This window comes from Talpa occidentalis, unplaced genomic scaffold (assembly GCF_014898055.3).
Source record: "Talpa occidentalis isolate TD23 unplaced genomic scaffold, MPIMG_talOcc4v2.1 talOcc4.7, whole genome shotgun sequence".
Lineage (NCBI taxonomy): Eukaryota > Metazoa > Chordata > Mammalia > Eulipotyphla > Talpidae > Talpa > Talpa occidentalis.
Genome location: NW_023605083.1, coordinates 634715 through 650420, shown reverse-complemented (window position 1 = coordinate 650420; position 15706 = coordinate 634715). Strand labels below are relative to the sequence as shown.

Genomic DNA, 15706 nt, shown 5'->3' with positions numbered 1-15706 from the left:
GCCTGCAGTCACACCGTGGAGCCCCCGGTCCCCCCTGGGCAGCTGGCCCCGGCCAGTGCGGGGGCTGTGACGGCAGCCCTGGTCCAGCCCTGCCCCTTAAACCTGGGGATTGGGTCAGACGCTGCGGGGACGAGGGATGCGGCTGGGTGCTTGGACCCGCAGGGCGTGGGCCGATGCCCCCTGTCCCTGCCGCGGGGGCCGTGACCCCCCGTCTGGCGCTTCGGGTCTCCTGAGCGGGTGGAGCCCCGGCCCGGACAAGGTCACCAGCCAGTGGAGGGGCAGGACCCGGCTGACCGCTGACCCTGCCTGTGCCCTCGCCGCAGCTGAATAAAGGGCTCCGGAGCTGGCGAGGGGTGCTGCCAGGGTGCCGGGGCAGGGAGGGAGCCCCCGTTTGGGCTACTCTGAGAGGTGGTTCCACCAGGAGGAGCGCGAGCCCAGCGGCGGCAGCATGGCGGCCGGGGAGCCGCAGAGGGCCGGGCTGCGCTGGGGTGTGGGGCGGCCGGGGCTGGGCCGGGCGGGCGCCGGGGAGGCCCCCGCAATGGCGGGCGGCCGGGCCCTGGCTCCTGGCGTGGAGGGCGGCCGGCGGGCTTTCTCGCGCGGGCACCTGGGCCCCGCGCCCCGGCCGCCCCCGCGCGGCTTGTGGGCTCACTCTGCTCGCGGCTGGGTGCGGCTCCCTTGGCTTTCACGCCAAATTTGGCGGCTTTGTCGATTATTTAATCCCCCAAGTCCTCCCTTGGACGCCTGATTCGGCGGCCTCCGCGTCCGCCTCGGTGGACGCCGGCTGAAGCGCCTCCCACCGGGCTCCGGAGGCCGGGGGCTCGCCGGGCCCTGCGCTGTCCTGCTGGCGCATCCCGTCCCTTCCCATGGCGGGAGCCGGGTGGGCTGCTCCTCCCAGCTGTCCCGGAGCCCTTAGGGCCGCCTGCCACCTGCCGCGGGGCTGGGGGCGCCTTGGGTCTCGCTGGGCCGGGGTAGCTCCCCCGGGGAGGCAGGCCCCCCTGGGCCTGAGCGCAAGAATGAGGGTGGTGCTGGGGGAGGATGAGGCGGACTCGGGAGGCCTCCCCGGAGCCCCTGGGGCTGCGGCCCGCGTGCAGGGAGCCCGGGCCAGCCAGGTCGTCCTAGACGCTCCAGCGCAGGGCTCCGAGGACAGCAGAGGCAGGTGCGGGCGAGCAAATGGCCCTGGGTGGGGCGCAGGGGGACAGAGGGACCCGCCAGACCGTGTGAGGCTGGAAGGTCTCGGGCTGAGTGTGGAGAGCGTGACGTCACCGCCGCCCCTGGGTGCTGCGTGATCGGCGCCGAGTCTCGGGAGGTGTGTCGAGCCCTTTGCCCTCCCTGAGGCTCCAAGAACCCACCCGCTGACCTCGGCCCAGCGGGCCCCAGGTGAGGCCACGCATCAGAGCCTGCGACCGAGCCGGGGCCCCGCGGCCTTCCCGCGTGGTGGGGAGACGCTCGGGGAACCCAGCCACCCCGGGGCTCGGGGGTCCGCTGCTGGGCTGACACCCGCATCCCCTGCTCCTGGCAGTCTGGGCCCCGAGTTCAGCCTGCATCTGAGAAGGCCCCGGGTTCCCTGGACGTCCAGGCACTCCAGGGGCCGCAGCACCCCCACCCGCCCCAGAGCCGCTCCAGACGGCACCGACCCGTGGCGGGCGCCTGGGAGAGGCCGCAGGAGTGTTGACTTTGAAAATGTCACCGGGGCCCAGGAAGCCCAGCTGCCGGGCAGGCGCTGTGGCTGGGCGGGGCAGCCCTCCGGCAAGTGGGGCGGCGGCCAGGCCCGCTCAGTGGGGGAGGGCTGTTCCCCGGGCTGGGGTGAGACAGGCTGCGTGTGGCTGGACCCCGGTTCTGGGCCCACGATGGGGGTGCCGGCAGCTCAACCCTTCTGGGGCCTTCCAGGTGGGGCTGCCAGAGAGGGGCTGGGCACCCACGGGAGTTGAGCTGCAGTCCCCTCCAGGCGGGCCCCTGCTCCTCTCTGCTTATGTGGCCGCCCCCTCCTCCCTGGCACCCCACGTGCTGTCAGCTGCCCCCGACCTGAGGGAGGGCCCCGTGTCCTTCCGCCAGGGCCTCTCCGCATGGCCTCATGGTGGCTGCCCCCGCTGCCCTCCAGGGCGGCTCAGCTGGAGCTCAAAGCTCCCCCCCCACGCTGTGCCCCAGGTTGGGGGGCTCTGCACGCACGCTTGCACACGCACATGCACACAGGCGCTTGCACGCACACCCCGGTGCATGCACACTCACACGCAGGTGCTTGCACGCGCCCTGAGTCCCAGCAGCTGGACCCCAGCGGCAGCTACCCTGGGCATTACTGGCCCGGCGCTTGGCCTGGTGTCCGACGGCCGGTCGGGGACGCTGTGCCCTCCCCGGGCAGAGGGCAATGTCGGGCTGCTATGGAGACGCCAGCCCAGGTGGCCTTGGGGAGGGCAGGTCAGCAGCGCACGACCTCCCAGGCCACTCCCTGGAGACTGGGAACCCACGACCTGTGGGCTGGAGGGGGTCATGGGGGGCACTTGGCTTCCTGCCTGGGAGGAGAGGTCCCCGCTGTGCTGTGAGGGTCCCCAGGCTCAGTCCATCCCACAGGAGCAGGAGCCCCAGGTCCCGCGGACACGGGGTGGGGCTGCGGTCCGGATCTGGGGTCTGGCCAGAGTCCAGGTGGGAGGCGGCTCCTTGCATCTCGTCCCGGTCTTGGCCTCGGGGGACGGCAGGAGGGTCCCTGCGGTTTCTCCGGGACGCCAGGGCCATAGTGGGGACCTGCAGCTTCCTGTCCTTCCCTGGGCTGGGGCGGGCGTGGGGGCGCGGGAGCCCATCCGGCCCTGGGAGCAGATGAAGGCAAGTGGCCGCTGGCCAAAGGCCCACTCCCTCCCTTGCAGGCACGGAGCCCGCAGGGTGTGCGGGGAGATCCAGGGCCGCCCTCGGCGCAGGGAACAGCAGAGAGAGGGCACCGGACTCTCTGCTGCCGCCCAGGCTGGGCAGGCGCTGCTGCCCGCGAGAGAGGAGCAGGCCCGGCGAGCAGGGCCCGGCGGACAGCCGGCTCAGGAGCCAGGGCGCAGGGACAGGCAGCAGCGAGGCCCCAAAGCCCGGCGCCCTGAAAGGCCCTGGCCTGCAGTCCAGCTGCAAGGCGGCTCGCGGGGCGCCCCGGGACTCCTGTGCCAGCCAGCGTCCCCGGGCCGGTCCTGCCACGGTGGGAGCCCTGGCCGCCCCGCCCCGCCCGGCGCCCCGCTTCCACAGTCCCGCTGCCGTGATGTTCATCCCCAGGAAACGTGGCTGGGGTCCCATCCTCGCGGGGCCCAGGGCTCCAGAAAGTCTGGGCCCCCAAGGGGCTCGCGGGGCCCTCACACCCGGCAGATGCTGGAGCCCTGCGGGGGCTGGGCAGGCGGGCGGGCAAGGAGCTGTCTGCGTGAAGGGGTTTGCCCTCCCGCCCCGGTCTCTGCGGGAACTGCCCGCGAGGGCGCAGCAGCTCTGGGGCCCGGCCCCTGTGTCCCGGGCCTGCCCTCCCGCCGATGCGACCCGGGGCGGGCTATCGGGGCTGGGCTCTGGGGCACCGCTGCCAGACCAGGCTTCTGTGCCCCAGGGCTCCCCGAGGGGCCCCAGCAGGTCCTCACTATGGCCCTGGCATCCCGAGAAACCGCAGGGACCCTCCCTCCGTCCCCCGAGGCCAAGACTGGGACAAGATGCAAGAAGCCGCCTCCCACCTGGGCTCTGGCCAGACCCCAGATCCAGCGACCGCAGCCCCGCCCCATGTCCGCGGGGGTGCCCGCTCCTGTGGGTCGGACTGAGCCTGGGGGCCCTCACTGCAGCGGGGACCCCTCCCCCTGGGCAGGAGATGCTGGAAGCCAAGTGCCCCCACGGGCTGCAGAGCCCATACCCTGGCGGGCATGGTGCCCACGGGCTTGCTGAGCAGCCTGGCCGGGCCGTGGGAGGACCCGGCAGTCCCTCGGCCCGGCGGAGGCTGTGCTGGGGCGGCCAGGACTCCCCGGGGTCCTTCCACACCCACAGCAAAGCCAGCTTCATCCCGGCAGGCGAGCGAGGTGCCCGGCGGGAAGAGCCCCCGCGTGGGGCCGCCCCTCCCCGCCGCTGACCGCAGGGACCGCATCAGCCGCCTCCCAGCCCCTGGGGGCCGCGGCCTGCTCCCCACACAGGTTGTCCACGTCGCAGGCCGCCTGGGGAGCTCCACCCGCTGGGGCCCCGCAGGGCGCGGACCCTAGGGCTGAGGGAGTGTTGGGCACCCACAGGGCACCCTGGAGCTGCCCTCTGCTCTGGAAGGGGCCCGAGGCTCCCTGCCCCGTGCCCGGAGTCCCCGCAGGCGCCCCGTGTCCTGCCTTTGAAAGCAGCCCCGGGCTGCGACCCCTGAGCGGACCCTGGGCCTCGGGGCTGGGCCTCTGAGTTCCCCCGTGACCCCGGCCGTCTGGGGGCTTCTGGGCCACGGCCCTGGGGGGTCTCTGGCAGCGCCGACCTGCAGAGGGAGGGGCAGGCCGCTGCTGCAGCCCGGCCTGGGGGTGCCTGGGCCGGGAGGGGCACCGGGGACCGGAGGCGGGTGCTGATGGCGGGGCCCCGCGAGGCGGCAGGGCCCGCGGGCAGCGCGGTGAGACGGGGCAGCGGGCACGGGGGCAGACGTGCCTCCTCCTGACCTTTTATTCTGAGAGAACCGCACTTGGGTCGGGCTGAGGGGGGCACGGCGAGGCCTGGGGAGCCCGGGAGGACCTTGCTCACGGGGGGCCAGTGCCGTCCCCCCAGGCCCGCCGTCCTCCTCCGGCTCCCAGGTGAGGGCCGCTGAGGCCGCGGACGTGACCCCTGTACCCCGCTAGCCCGAGCTGCCCCAGCGGTCTCAGAAGGGGGGTCAGGGTGCTCTTCGGGGCGCCTGGACGGGCCTTGTGCCGCTGTGCTCTGGGCGGGCCTGGGGTCTCCCGGGCGGCGGGGGCTCCTGGCGGGAGGAGAGGCTGAAGCCGGGGCGCCTGGAGCCCTGGGGCGGGAAGGGCAGGAGGGCCCTCCCTGGAGCCTCGGGGCGCAGTGACCCCTGCCCCTGCCTGACACCACCTGGCTTTTGGGGTCTGGAACTGGGCGAGGAGACCCATCGGGGTCATCTCTGCGGGGGTCTCAGGGCGCTAACTCAGGCCCCCTCCCGTGGCCCCCACTGTGGCAGGTGAGGCCTGCAGTGCGGCGAGGCCAGGCCGCCTTGGGGGGCAGGTCCCTGATGCCCCCCGTGCCCCCCCCCAGCAAGGGCCTCACGAACCTGCGGCCTGGCGGGCATCTACTTCCTGGCACACGCGTCTGGGGACAGAGTGGCCGTTAGCCTGCGCCGCCTCCCCTCCCCCCGCCGGGGTCTCCCCTGGGGCTGCTGGTGGGCGCGGGGACTCACCGTCGCGGGTGAGGGTGACAATGTTCCGGGGCCCCAGCCCGTGCCTGCGGCACACGGCCGCAAACCTGTCCAGGAAGCCGGCGCTCAGCTCTGGGATCCGCCCTGCGGACACAGGAGCCTCGGCCTCAGGGTGGTTTGGGTGCTGTCGGGGTGTCCGGGGCTCGGCAGTAGGGGGTGTGTAAGGCGGGGGGCAGACCTGCCTGGGCAACCTAGATCACATCACCTCCCCCCAGGATGTACTGGGGAGTGGGGGGGACCTGAGGGGGTCCTGTGGGAGTTCTGGGGGTCCTGTGGGGTCCTGCGGGGGTCCTGTGGGGGTCCTGTGGGGTCCTGCGGGGACCTGTGGGGGAAGCCTGGGCCCGCTGTGACCGCGCTGGGCCCACGGGGTACCGTAGAGGGCCAGCACTTGTGTGGCCGAGCCGTTCCTGACGTTGTGCAGGTGGAAGGTGACGTACAGGTGGTAGTCCGTCTCTGCCACCAGCACCCTGTTATCCCCACCATCTGCGAGAACACCTGGCTCAGAGCCGCCCACGCCTGCGCAGCCGGGAGCCTCCCCTGCACCCCACTCCGGGCGTCCACCCCAGGGCCCCCGCGGCCCCGAGGAGGCTCCGCCGTCGGTCGGCTGCACTCACAGGCCAGCGTGTACACCCCGACCTTGTCCGTCTTCTCGCAGACGATGTCCACTGGCTCGCAGCCCCCCTGCACCCTGCGCAGGGGCGAGGTGTGGGCCAAGCTGGCCTCGCGGCCAGTGTCCTTCCCTCCCGGCCGCCCCATGGGGCAGTGAGCCGGTGTGGGGGCCACAGTCACCCCGTCCCCCCGGGCGACACTCACGAGAAGAAGAACCGGAACTTCAGGCCCCCATTGTCCAGGTTGTGGATGTCCCGGATGTAGACCCGCAGGTCCCCGTCTCTGCCGATCCTCTTCATGTCGTCCGAGGCCATGGAGATCGTGTACCAGGTCCCCGACACCTGTGGGCGGCCAGGGCATGGGGCGCCCTGAGCCTGCTGTAGGACCCCATCCTCCTAGGGCACCCCCATCCTCCCAGCAGCCCTCCTGGCCACCCATACTCCCAGCACCCCTCTTTCTCCCCAGGCTGCCGTGACTGCTGGACAGGAGAGGGGGGCTCCCCAGCAGTGGTGTCCCTGTCACGGGGCGTGGACCCAGGCTCGGGGCGCCGGTTCCCCGCAGCGCGGACCGGGCCAGCCCACCTTGGCCATGTCGTAGTTCCCGCGCACGACGTCCCGGAGCCGGAACTCCTGGGCGGAGGCCGGGCCCAGCCCCGCACCCAGCAGCAGCATCCGCAGCAGCAGCAGCAGCGCCATCCCCCGCGGACACGGCCGCCCCCTGCCCTTTATGGGCCTCTGAGCTGCGCCTTCCGGCCGGCCCCACACACGCCCCCGCGTCCGGAACACAGCCAGGTCCCGCTTCCGCCGCCCTGGCCCCCACGGACATCCTGGTGCCAGTGATGGGCCCCAGCGCCCTCAGTGCCCTGGGCCAGCCCCTGGGTCGCTGCAGGGGTCGCGAGGCTGCAGGCACCCGCCGGTGAGGCTCGTGGTGGGGGGAGTGCCCAGAGGGGCGGAGAAGGGGGCCATCGGGGTCTGGCCCAGGAGCCTTTAGCGCCCCGTAAACCCTCAGGCAGGTGCACCTGGAGCTTCAAGGGCATGACTGAATTGGGAGGGATGGGGCCGAGGGAGGCCCCCAGCACGGGGTGGGGGTGGGTGGAGGCCGCCTGCAGCCACCCACGGGCGTGAGCCCCACTGGGCATTGGCAGCTCCAGGCCTGCGGGAAAGTGGCTTGGCCACGGTGGGTGCAGAGGGCAGAGCCAGTCGCGAACTCCCTGCTGATTCCCCGGGAGGCCCGGCAGGGGCTGGGGCTGAACAGCAGCCCCTGGGGCAGGGCTGGCTGTGGGTAGAGTGGGGGGGTCTCCCCTCACTGCCGAGGGGCTTTCCCCAGCCCAGGTGTCCAGCCAGGTCTGGGCAGGGCAGAGCCCATGGACCAGCTTGCGCCAGGCCCCCCGCTCGGCTCCCTCCTGCTGAGACCCCAGGACTGCGGGGGTGGGAACTGGGGCACGGACAGGCTGCACGGCCGTGGGACTGGGAGATGCGGGGGCCTGGGGGGCACAACCCAAGGTCCCACTCCGCCCCGGGGCCTCCAGCCCAGAGGGGAGCAGCCCCAAGGGCCCAGAGCTGCGGGGGTGAGGGAGTGGGGTGTTCTCCAGCGTCCACTGGACCTCCTCGCAGTTGCTGGTGCTTCAGCCCGTCTGCTTGTGGCCGCCTGTGGCGGCTGCCCAGGAAGCCCATGGGTGCCCCAAAGACGCCGCAACTTCTCGAGAATGGAGAGGGATTTACTTCCCAAGGGCAGGGCTGGTGCGAGGAGGGGGAGCCACGTCCTTGGGCACCGCTGCCCTGTCCCGCCCCCGCCAGCCCGTCTACTCGGTGCCGCAGCCAGCTCTCCGGAGCCGCGGAGGACGCCTGCCCCGCCCGCTGGCCCGAGGCCGCCCGGGCCACCACGAGGGGCCCTGCGGGGCGCCATCCCTGTGACTGTCCCACTGTGACGTCACCGCGGGGCCTGCTGACGTCAGCGAGTCAGCCCGGGGGGCAGCATCTGGCTCTGACTTCACAGGGAGGCCCGTCTGTCCTGGGGGCTCCCCTGTTCCTGGAGCGGCCACGTAGAGGGCCCTGGGGCCGGGGGCAAGGTGGGGAGTCACGCCCCAGTGCGGGGGTGGAGAGACCCTGCTGCGTCCCCCCGTGGCTGGCCACGCCTGAGCCGGAGCCCCAGGGCCTCCACTTCACCTCGAGGGCCAGGAAGTGCGTGGGCTGGACCCCAAGCTGCCCGCGGCCAGTCTGGCAGAAGCACTGGCCGGCACCTCTGTGGACCCACCTCCCCGGTGGTCACTTGGCCCAGCCGGGACGCCAGGAGGGTGGGCACCAGCGTGGACAGCCCAGCGGCTGGGACGCGCCGGTGGCTGCGCGGGGTCTGCCCCACACAGGCTCTGCCCCCGCCCCGGGCGGCGCCCAGCCTCCTGCTCCCTTGCTGCAGGCGGCGCGGGCCGAGTGTCCGCTCACCGGGCGTCGGCTTCCACAAGCCTGGGGGGGCCCTCGGCTGCGAGGAGAGGCGGGGGACACCCTGCCCGCCACAGCCCTGCCCCCGACAGGGCTCTTAACCCGCCGCCCGCTGCTGCTCCCGAGGCCCTCAGGCCCGGCGGCCCGGGCCGCATCTGCCTCCGGGCTCCCAGCCTGCGCGAAGCCGCCTGGGGGTCCCCGGCTGGGGAGGAGGGTGGGGGCGCCCCTCGGCCAGCAGGGCCCAGCGCCCCGGAGGTGCCCCCCTGGAGCCACACTTAACAGCCGCCTGCTTCCTCCCAGGGCCATGAGCAGGAGGAGGACGGCGCTGCTGCTGGCTGCGCTGGCCCTGCTGCTCCTGGGCGCCCAGCGCCGCCTCAGGTACCGGCCGCCGGGCGTCCCGAGGGGCTGGGGCCGCCTGGACGCGGTGCCCGGGGCACAGCACAGCCCCCGCGCTCCGCCGGGGAGGGGCTTCGTGATCCCCCCAAGCCACCCACAGCTGCGAGTCTCCCAGCTGGGGGGTCCCGAGCGCAGGCTGGAGAGATCCGGGGGCTCTCCGCTGCTGCGGGGGTGGGGGCTGCTGCGGGGGTGGGCGCCCGCCTCGCGTTCCTCTGGGGGGCCAGGACCAAGGGGATGCAGGGACAGCGGGGTTGCCCGGCCTAGGCTGTCGACCTGACCCCTCCTGTCAGCGCCCAGCGGAGCCCTGCGGCCCTCAGGCCTGCTCTCTCGTGGGGGGACAGCCCGTAGGCAGGGGCTCCCCTGGCGGCGCCGTCCACAGGGGGCTCGGGCGACCCGGCTCTCCCGTCGCACGCAGGCACCCGGGAGAACTGCGGCTCTCAGACTGGTTCGACCCCAGGTAAGGACGGGCGCCTCTGGGCATGGGCAGCGCGGGGCCCTGGGTGGCGATGTCCCCCCTCAAGACCGGCCGTGGCCCTCGCCGGCCGCCCGGGAGCCGAGGGTCCTCGTGGCCAGGCGCCGGGGGCTTCGTGCCTCTGAACGGTCTGGCCGGGAGCCATGTGGCCGGACCCCGCCCCCTGCGCGCCTCCCCTGCGTTCCGGGCCCAGGCCCGTCCGAGACGCACCCCGGGCGCGGCGCCTGCGTCCCGAGGGGGCCGTCCCTGGCGCCGGCTGTTCCGCCGCGGACGCACTAAGCGCCTTTCGTTCTCGGCCACACCGCTTGTGAAACATCCCGGTTGACCCTGCACCTGGCCGCCCCTGCCCACGGCGACGTGCCCGTGGCTCTGCGCGTGGCCTGTGGCTTCCCTCACGTCTTACGCTTGGGTCCTCCAGTCCGCCGCCCAGCCAGGGCCCGCGCAGCCCTGGGCCGCCCGCTCGCCTGGGGGCTGGCTCTGGCCGCCGTGGCCTGCGGCTGTGGAGGGAGGCTGTCGCGCCGACGGGCCCTCACGACCTGCGCGTCCTGGGCCTATTCACTAGGGCCGCCCCGGGCACCCGCCGCTCTGACATCCGGACGGCCCGGCCTGGGGAGTCCCGGGCCACGACCCCCGGCACTGAGCCATCGGCTTCGGCCCTGAGCAGCCTGGTCCTCCGCGTCCTGCTGCGCGGCCCCCCGGCCGTCCTGGCGCCCCGTCCAGCCGGGGGAGACGCCACGTCGTCCTCGAGGGCTGTTTCCCAGGAGAGCCGCGGGGCCCACTCGGTGCCGCCGACGAGGCGGGCGTGTGGCCCTCGTGCTCGCCTCGCCTGGACGGTGCCGCTTTCCTTCCACGCTTCTCCACAAAACCCTGAGGACGCAGAGCTCTGGGAGTTCATCGAGGGCTGCGCACGTCCGGGACATTCTCGGGAGAATGAGCTGAAGCGTAAGCTTGGCCGGGAAGCCTGGCCCGAGCGAGTGGCCCTGCAGCCCCACAGCCGGAGCCCCAGGGGCGCCACGGACGCTGGAAAGGCGGTGTCAGCGCGCAGAGGAGACAGGTCGGTGTGCGGCTGCCCCCGCCTTGCCTCAGCACGGCGCAGGGGCCACAGCTCCAGCTCCAGCTCCAGCTCCAGCTCCATGCCGGCGGCCGCGCGTGGGGCGGCACAGCCTAGTGAAACCAAATTGGTGTGAGTTGATTTAGATTTTTATAAATTAAAGTGTTCATTGTAACACCCGAGACCCCTCTAAGAAGACAGCACATAGGAACAGAAGCAGCGAGTTAGGATACTATAGAAATGCATAAGTAAATCTTTTAAAAAATACGATAGAAAAAACACAGGGCCTCCCTGGGGGTGCGCGGGGCTGCGCGCAGCGCTGTGAGGCTGTCGGCAGCCGCTGCGGCACGAGTTCCACCCCCATCTGGCCAGGGAGTGACCCCTGGGGTGCGGCAGACCCTCCTGTCTCCCCGCTGCTCCCCTCAGCATGGATCTCAGTGGATCCCCCTGTTCTGCTCCCCGCTCTGTCTCTGGGGCATCGTCTTGCCCCCCGCAGCTCTGGCCTGCTCCCCAGCTCTTGTGTGCAGAAATAAATAAACCTTAAAAAGAAGCTAGACCAAGGGGCCCACCCAGTGGCGCAGCGGTTGAGCGCTGGGTTGCGAAGCTGCCCGCGGCCTCTGCGGTGCCAGTTCGATCCCCGGCTGCTCCCCGGCCACCGGAGGAGGGTCCCACATGGCGCGCAGACCTCTCCTGCCGCCCGCTGCTCCCCTCAGCAGTGTCCTTCGGTCCTTCTGCCTGCTCTGCTCCCCGCTCTGGCTCTGGTGAATTCTCTCACCCTCCCGCGCTTCTGACTGTGCCCAGTGCCTGTATAAATAAATAAATCTTTAAAAAAATAAAATAAAATGAAAAAAGCTAGACCAAGCAGAGGGGAAGCGGCGGAAAGGCAGAGCATACAAATGAGTGGAAAAGCGGAGCCCGTCAGTGACACCGAGGTGGGGCTGTGAAGCGGCGACGTCGTGACAGACCTTGGGCCGACGAGTGAGGCCTGAGAGACGCCACAAGTGCGGGGCGGGGCCCCCAGCAGCCTTCAGATCACAAGGGACTCACATGGGCGAGGACGGCGCGACAGTGAGGTGACCTGCAGGACACGGAGCCGTTCCTGGAAGCTCCTTGAGGGAGTCCGGAGACGGGACATCTGGCCTGCTCTGGGCCGAGGGGCTGAGCCGTCAGCAGTGACGGTCACTGAGGAGCCGGCTCCCCTCCGTGTCCGGGAGGACCGTAAGGGTGGGCACACGGGCCGGCCCCTCCGGGCGACAACGTGCTAGTCTGCCCTCCCCGTGAGGGCCCCGTGGGGTCTGTGGCTCCTTATCAGGGCGAGGGCCGCGCCCCGGCGCCCCTGCAGGTGCTCTGCTGGGCCTCCCCCACCCTGCGCCCCCCTCCAAGGGGACCCCGCCTGCGCTTGCGCCCCTTGTCACTGCAGGCGCAGCCGGGCCCTCCCGTTGGGCCTCACTTTCCTTTCCCTCCGAGCCCGTGGGGGCTGGGCTGTTGGGGGGGACGCCGCCCCTGGACATAACTGCGACGGGGAGGGGCAGGGCCTGCACGTTGGCTGGACCGGGGCGCCCCTGCCGCGGTGGGGTGTCCAGCGCAGGCAGAAACCGGCCGGCACGGACGTGTGACCCCGCGGGCAGGATGGCAAGGGCTCGCGGGCAGGCCTGGCCACCCCGCCCGGCCCCCTGGACAGGGGCACCCGCTTCCCAGGCGTCTCCTCGGTTCAACAGAAGCCGCCCTGACGTGGTGACCATGACGGCCTGGCGGGCGCCCGTCATCTGGGAGGGCACCTTCGACAGAGACGCGCTGCGCAGGCACTACGGCGCCTGCAACCTCACCGTCGGCCTGGCTGTCCTCGCGGCCGGCAGGTAAGGCCCCCCGCGGCGGGGAGCTTCAAGCGCTGGGTCTTTCCCTGGGCTCTGAATTCGTTTGGCGGCGGCAGTGTTGCTGGATGGGGTCCGGCACCCCTTCCCACCCCGGGCCCACCCGTCTCGCGTCCAGTGCCCACGAAGGGCGAGGGCAGCGTGTCCCCCCGGCCCCTTCAGACTCGCCCTGCCCGTGGCGCCCCTGCAGCTCCGTCGGGTGGTTGCGAGCGGCAGGACTTGGAACAGCTGAGCAGCATCCCACGCGAGAGCGGCCGAGCCCCGCCTCCTGGAACTGGCCGCACAGCACGCGGGAGCGGGGTGGCCACCCTGTTCTCTGGGTGGACGCCCGGGACTGGGGTTGGCCCTGCGGTGAACCCACCCCTCAGGTGCTGCCCACCGTGTGTTTGGGGAAGACGTGCAAGCTCCATGGCCTCCCGCCCCTCGGTGCCCTCGGCAGTGCCCCTGGCCATCCGGCCACAGCGGGCTGCTGCTTCTCCCCGCTCAGCTGGGCCCTGGCGCCTGCGCTGCCCTCCCGCCCTCCCCGCGCCCAGCAGTCCCGCCGAGCCTGGGCTCGCCTGCCGGCCGGCTGCCACCCCCTCCACCAGCCAGCAAGGCCAGAGCGAAGCCGGAGCCCAGCCTCACCTGCCCGGCCTGCAGCCGTCCCGGCGGGGATCGAGGAGGCGTCCTCAGGTGCCTGGGGTCACCCCGTGGGCTCTTCGCAGGACGGCGGAGAAGCACCTGGAGCCCTTCCTGACATCCGCCAACAAGCACTTCATGGTGGGCTCCCGGGTGGTCTTCTACGTCCTGGCGGACACCCACAAGGACGCCCCACACGTGGAGCTGCTGCCGCTCGACCCCGCGGCGCCCCGCAGGCTGCAGGTGCTCCCCATCCCCGAGGGCAGCTGGCCGCAGGACCCCGAGGCCGCGGGCATGCACAGCCTGGGGGCGCACATCGGCCCCCGCATCGCGGGCGAGGTGGACTTCCTGTTCTGCATGGCGGCCAGCCAGCGCTTCCAGAATGACGTCGGGGAGGAGGCCCTGGGCGCCGCCGTAGCCCAGCTGCACCCCTGGTGGTACTTCAGGGGTGCCGGCGACTTCCCCTACGAGCGGCGGCCCGCCTCTGCGGCCTGCATCCCCCGGGGCCAGGGGGACTTCTACTACGACGGCGCCCTGGTGGGGGGCACCCCGTGGCGGCTGCTGGGCCTCATCGAGCAGTGCCTGCGGGGCCTGGCGCACGACGCCGCGCTGGGGCTGCGCAGCACCTTCGAGAGCCACCTCAACAGGCACTTCCTCCTGCACAAGCCCAGCAGGCTGCTGTCGCCCGAGTACGGCTGGGACGCCGCGCTCGCCCCGCCCGCGCAGGTGCGCTACGTGAAGGTGGCCCGGCTGTCGCGGCGCGGGCAGTGAGGGCGTCCAGGCGGCCGTCCCGCGCCCCCTAGGTCCACCCAGCGCCCCCCCCGCACGTGGCCACGCCGGCAGGGGTTGGGGTCGGGGCGCTGCCCCTGGGTGTGTCGCAATGGGTGGTTTTCTAATTAAAGACCCTTCCGGGGAAGCGCGTTTGCACGTGGAGCGCGCGGCGGCCCCTCGGCCCGGCCCCCAAGCCTTGCTGTCCCCTGAAGGGGCCGAGACCCCGCGGGAAGGGAAGGGGCGGCCTCCTCTCGCCGCCCGGGAGGCCACGCTGCTGGCGGGTTGGGGCCCAGGTGGCCCCGATGGCCCCGGCTCCCCGCATGGCCCAGGGCTTCCCCCCACGCCCCTGCCCCTCCTCTTCCCCGCCGTCCGCAAACCCAGAGCAGCCTCCAGGCGGAAACATGTCGGCGCAGCGCCGCAGCCGGACCTGAGGCTGAGAGCGAGGCCGGGCGCAGCGAGAACCAGCCCGGCTTCCTGCCCACGGTGGCAGCCGGGCGGGCGGGCGAGGCCAGGGTGGTCTCCAGCCAGGTCACGGCTCCACCGAGCGATCCCTTCCCGGGGGAGCCGAGAGCGCGGGGCAGGCAGCTTCTGCTGCTGAGTTTCCAGCCCCGGAGCCGCCAGGCCGGGCGGACGCCCCGTCCCTCCGGCCACAGATTTTTAAAAAGTTAGTTTTGTGGATTTGATGAGCCAGCCCCGCGTCGCCCGGTCTGGGCAGGGCCCGTGTGGTCGCTGCCCGCTCCGCCCCCGGCGGCCGTGGCCTTCCCGGCACCCCTCCCGGTGCCGCCGCGGGGGCCTGGCTGTGCTGACGCGTGGCTCGGGTCGTCCCGGGGAAGCCTCGGGGGGACGCAGCTGCACGTTTTCGAGGTGCCCCCCCCGCCCCCCGCCGCCCCTCGCATCCCAGCCCCAGGGAGGCGCCCCGTGTCCGAGCCTCGATCTTCCAGAGCCTCCAAAGACGTTTCTCTCATTCCCAGCTCGCGGGGCTGACGGCGAGGTCGTCCGCAGCGTCCGTGTGCGGCAGGCGGCCCGGGGCCGGGTTTCTAAGATCCGGGGGGACCGGAGAGGAGAGTCCTGGAGCCCTCGGTGCCTTCCTCGGGCTTTTATTGAGCTCGCACCTGTAGAGCAGCACCAGGGCGGCCGGCGGGGGCCGAGGCCGGGGCGGGGGCCGGAGGCCGGCGTGTCCAAGCCCCCGGCCAGTCTCCACCCTGGGCTTCTCCGGGCTCCTCTCCCCTTCTCGCTCCCGCCCCTGCGGCTCTCCCACGAGCGTCTCACGCCGAGCGAGGCCCCCACGAGTGGACACCATGGCTTCCGCCGGGTGACGGCTGCGGGCGCCCCTCAGGCAGGGCCGGCCCGGGGCGGCAGAGACGCCTGAGAACCTTTCCCCGCAGTGAGGCCTCAGGCCTCGGTTTCCCATCTGACACCCCCTGGGCAGGGCCCGCCCACCGGCCGCTCAGGACCAGCCGCTACAGGTGGGGGTGAGACCACCCACCCCTCCGTGCCCCCCACCCTCCTCCCACGGCACCCCGCCCCCTGCAGGCCCCGCTTGCTGCAGCCCTGCTGCCCCTCCCTCTTCTCCCTTCCTCTCCCCCCTCCCCTCCCTCCCCGCCCCCCCTCCCCTCCCTCCACCTGGTCTCCAGCTCTGGCTCCTGGCCGCGCCCACCCTGGGCCTCCCTGCCTAGCATCACCCCTGCTTGGCTGGTCAGTCCTGTCCAAGGGCGAGGGCCTTCCCCCGCTCTCCAAGCCTGGGATTTGTGACCCTTCACCCGCCTTTGGCATCTGCGCTGTGGTTTGGGGCACCCCAGCACAGGGACGGGGTGACGCGGAGGCCGAGCCAAGGTCAGCAAATGTTGACACGTGGAGGGGCGGGGACGCCGCTGGGTCGCCAGCCTGCTCTGTCCCCACCCCAGCGCGAGCCCGCAGGGCCCACGGCGGCGTCCAGGCCTGGCCAGGGAGGGCAGGCGGCGGCAGCGTCCACCTCCGCCCCGGGCTGTCCGGCCTGGGGCCTGGCTCCCGCCTCCACCCCTTTCCCTCGGGGTCCGGCGGGATGTGGCCAGCGGGCCACCAGGCCACTGTGCGGGGAGGGGCGGCCAGACATGGGAACGGCAGGTGTGCAGCTTGTGGCCAGCT

General features: G+C 72.5%; 2 protein-coding genes across 2 annotated transcripts; one reads left to right on the top strand and one right to left on the bottom strand.

The window, feature by feature from the left end:
• Nucleotides 1-5079: 5079 nt before the first annotated feature.
• Nucleotides 5080-6663, bottom strand: LCN9 (lipocalin 9). Its single transcript, XM_054689525.1, has 6 exons — nucleotides 6550-6663; nucleotides 6173-6309; nucleotides 5974-6047; nucleotides 5732-5842; nucleotides 5342-5406; nucleotides 5080-5253 (listed from the first exon to the last, which is right to left on the bottom strand). The coding sequence occupies exons 1-6, from the start codon at nucleotides 6661-6663 to the stop codon at nucleotides 5080-5082; spliced, it is 675 nt and encodes a 224-aa protein (XP_054545500.1).
• Nucleotides 6664-8234: 1571 nt separating this feature from the next.
• Nucleotides 8235-13582, top strand: GLT6D1 (glycosyltransferase 6 domain containing 1). Its single transcript, XM_037495444.1, has 5 exons — nucleotides 8235-8261; nucleotides 8704-8781; nucleotides 9215-9256; nucleotides 12041-12178; nucleotides 12898-13582. Exons 2-5 carry the CDS (start codon nucleotides 8708-8710, stop codon nucleotides 13580-13582), a joined length of 939 nt encoding a protein of 312 aa, XP_037351341.1. The 5' UTR covers nucleotides 8235-8261; nucleotides 8704-8707.
• The last annotated feature ends 2124 nt before the right edge of the window (nucleotides 13583-15706 follow it).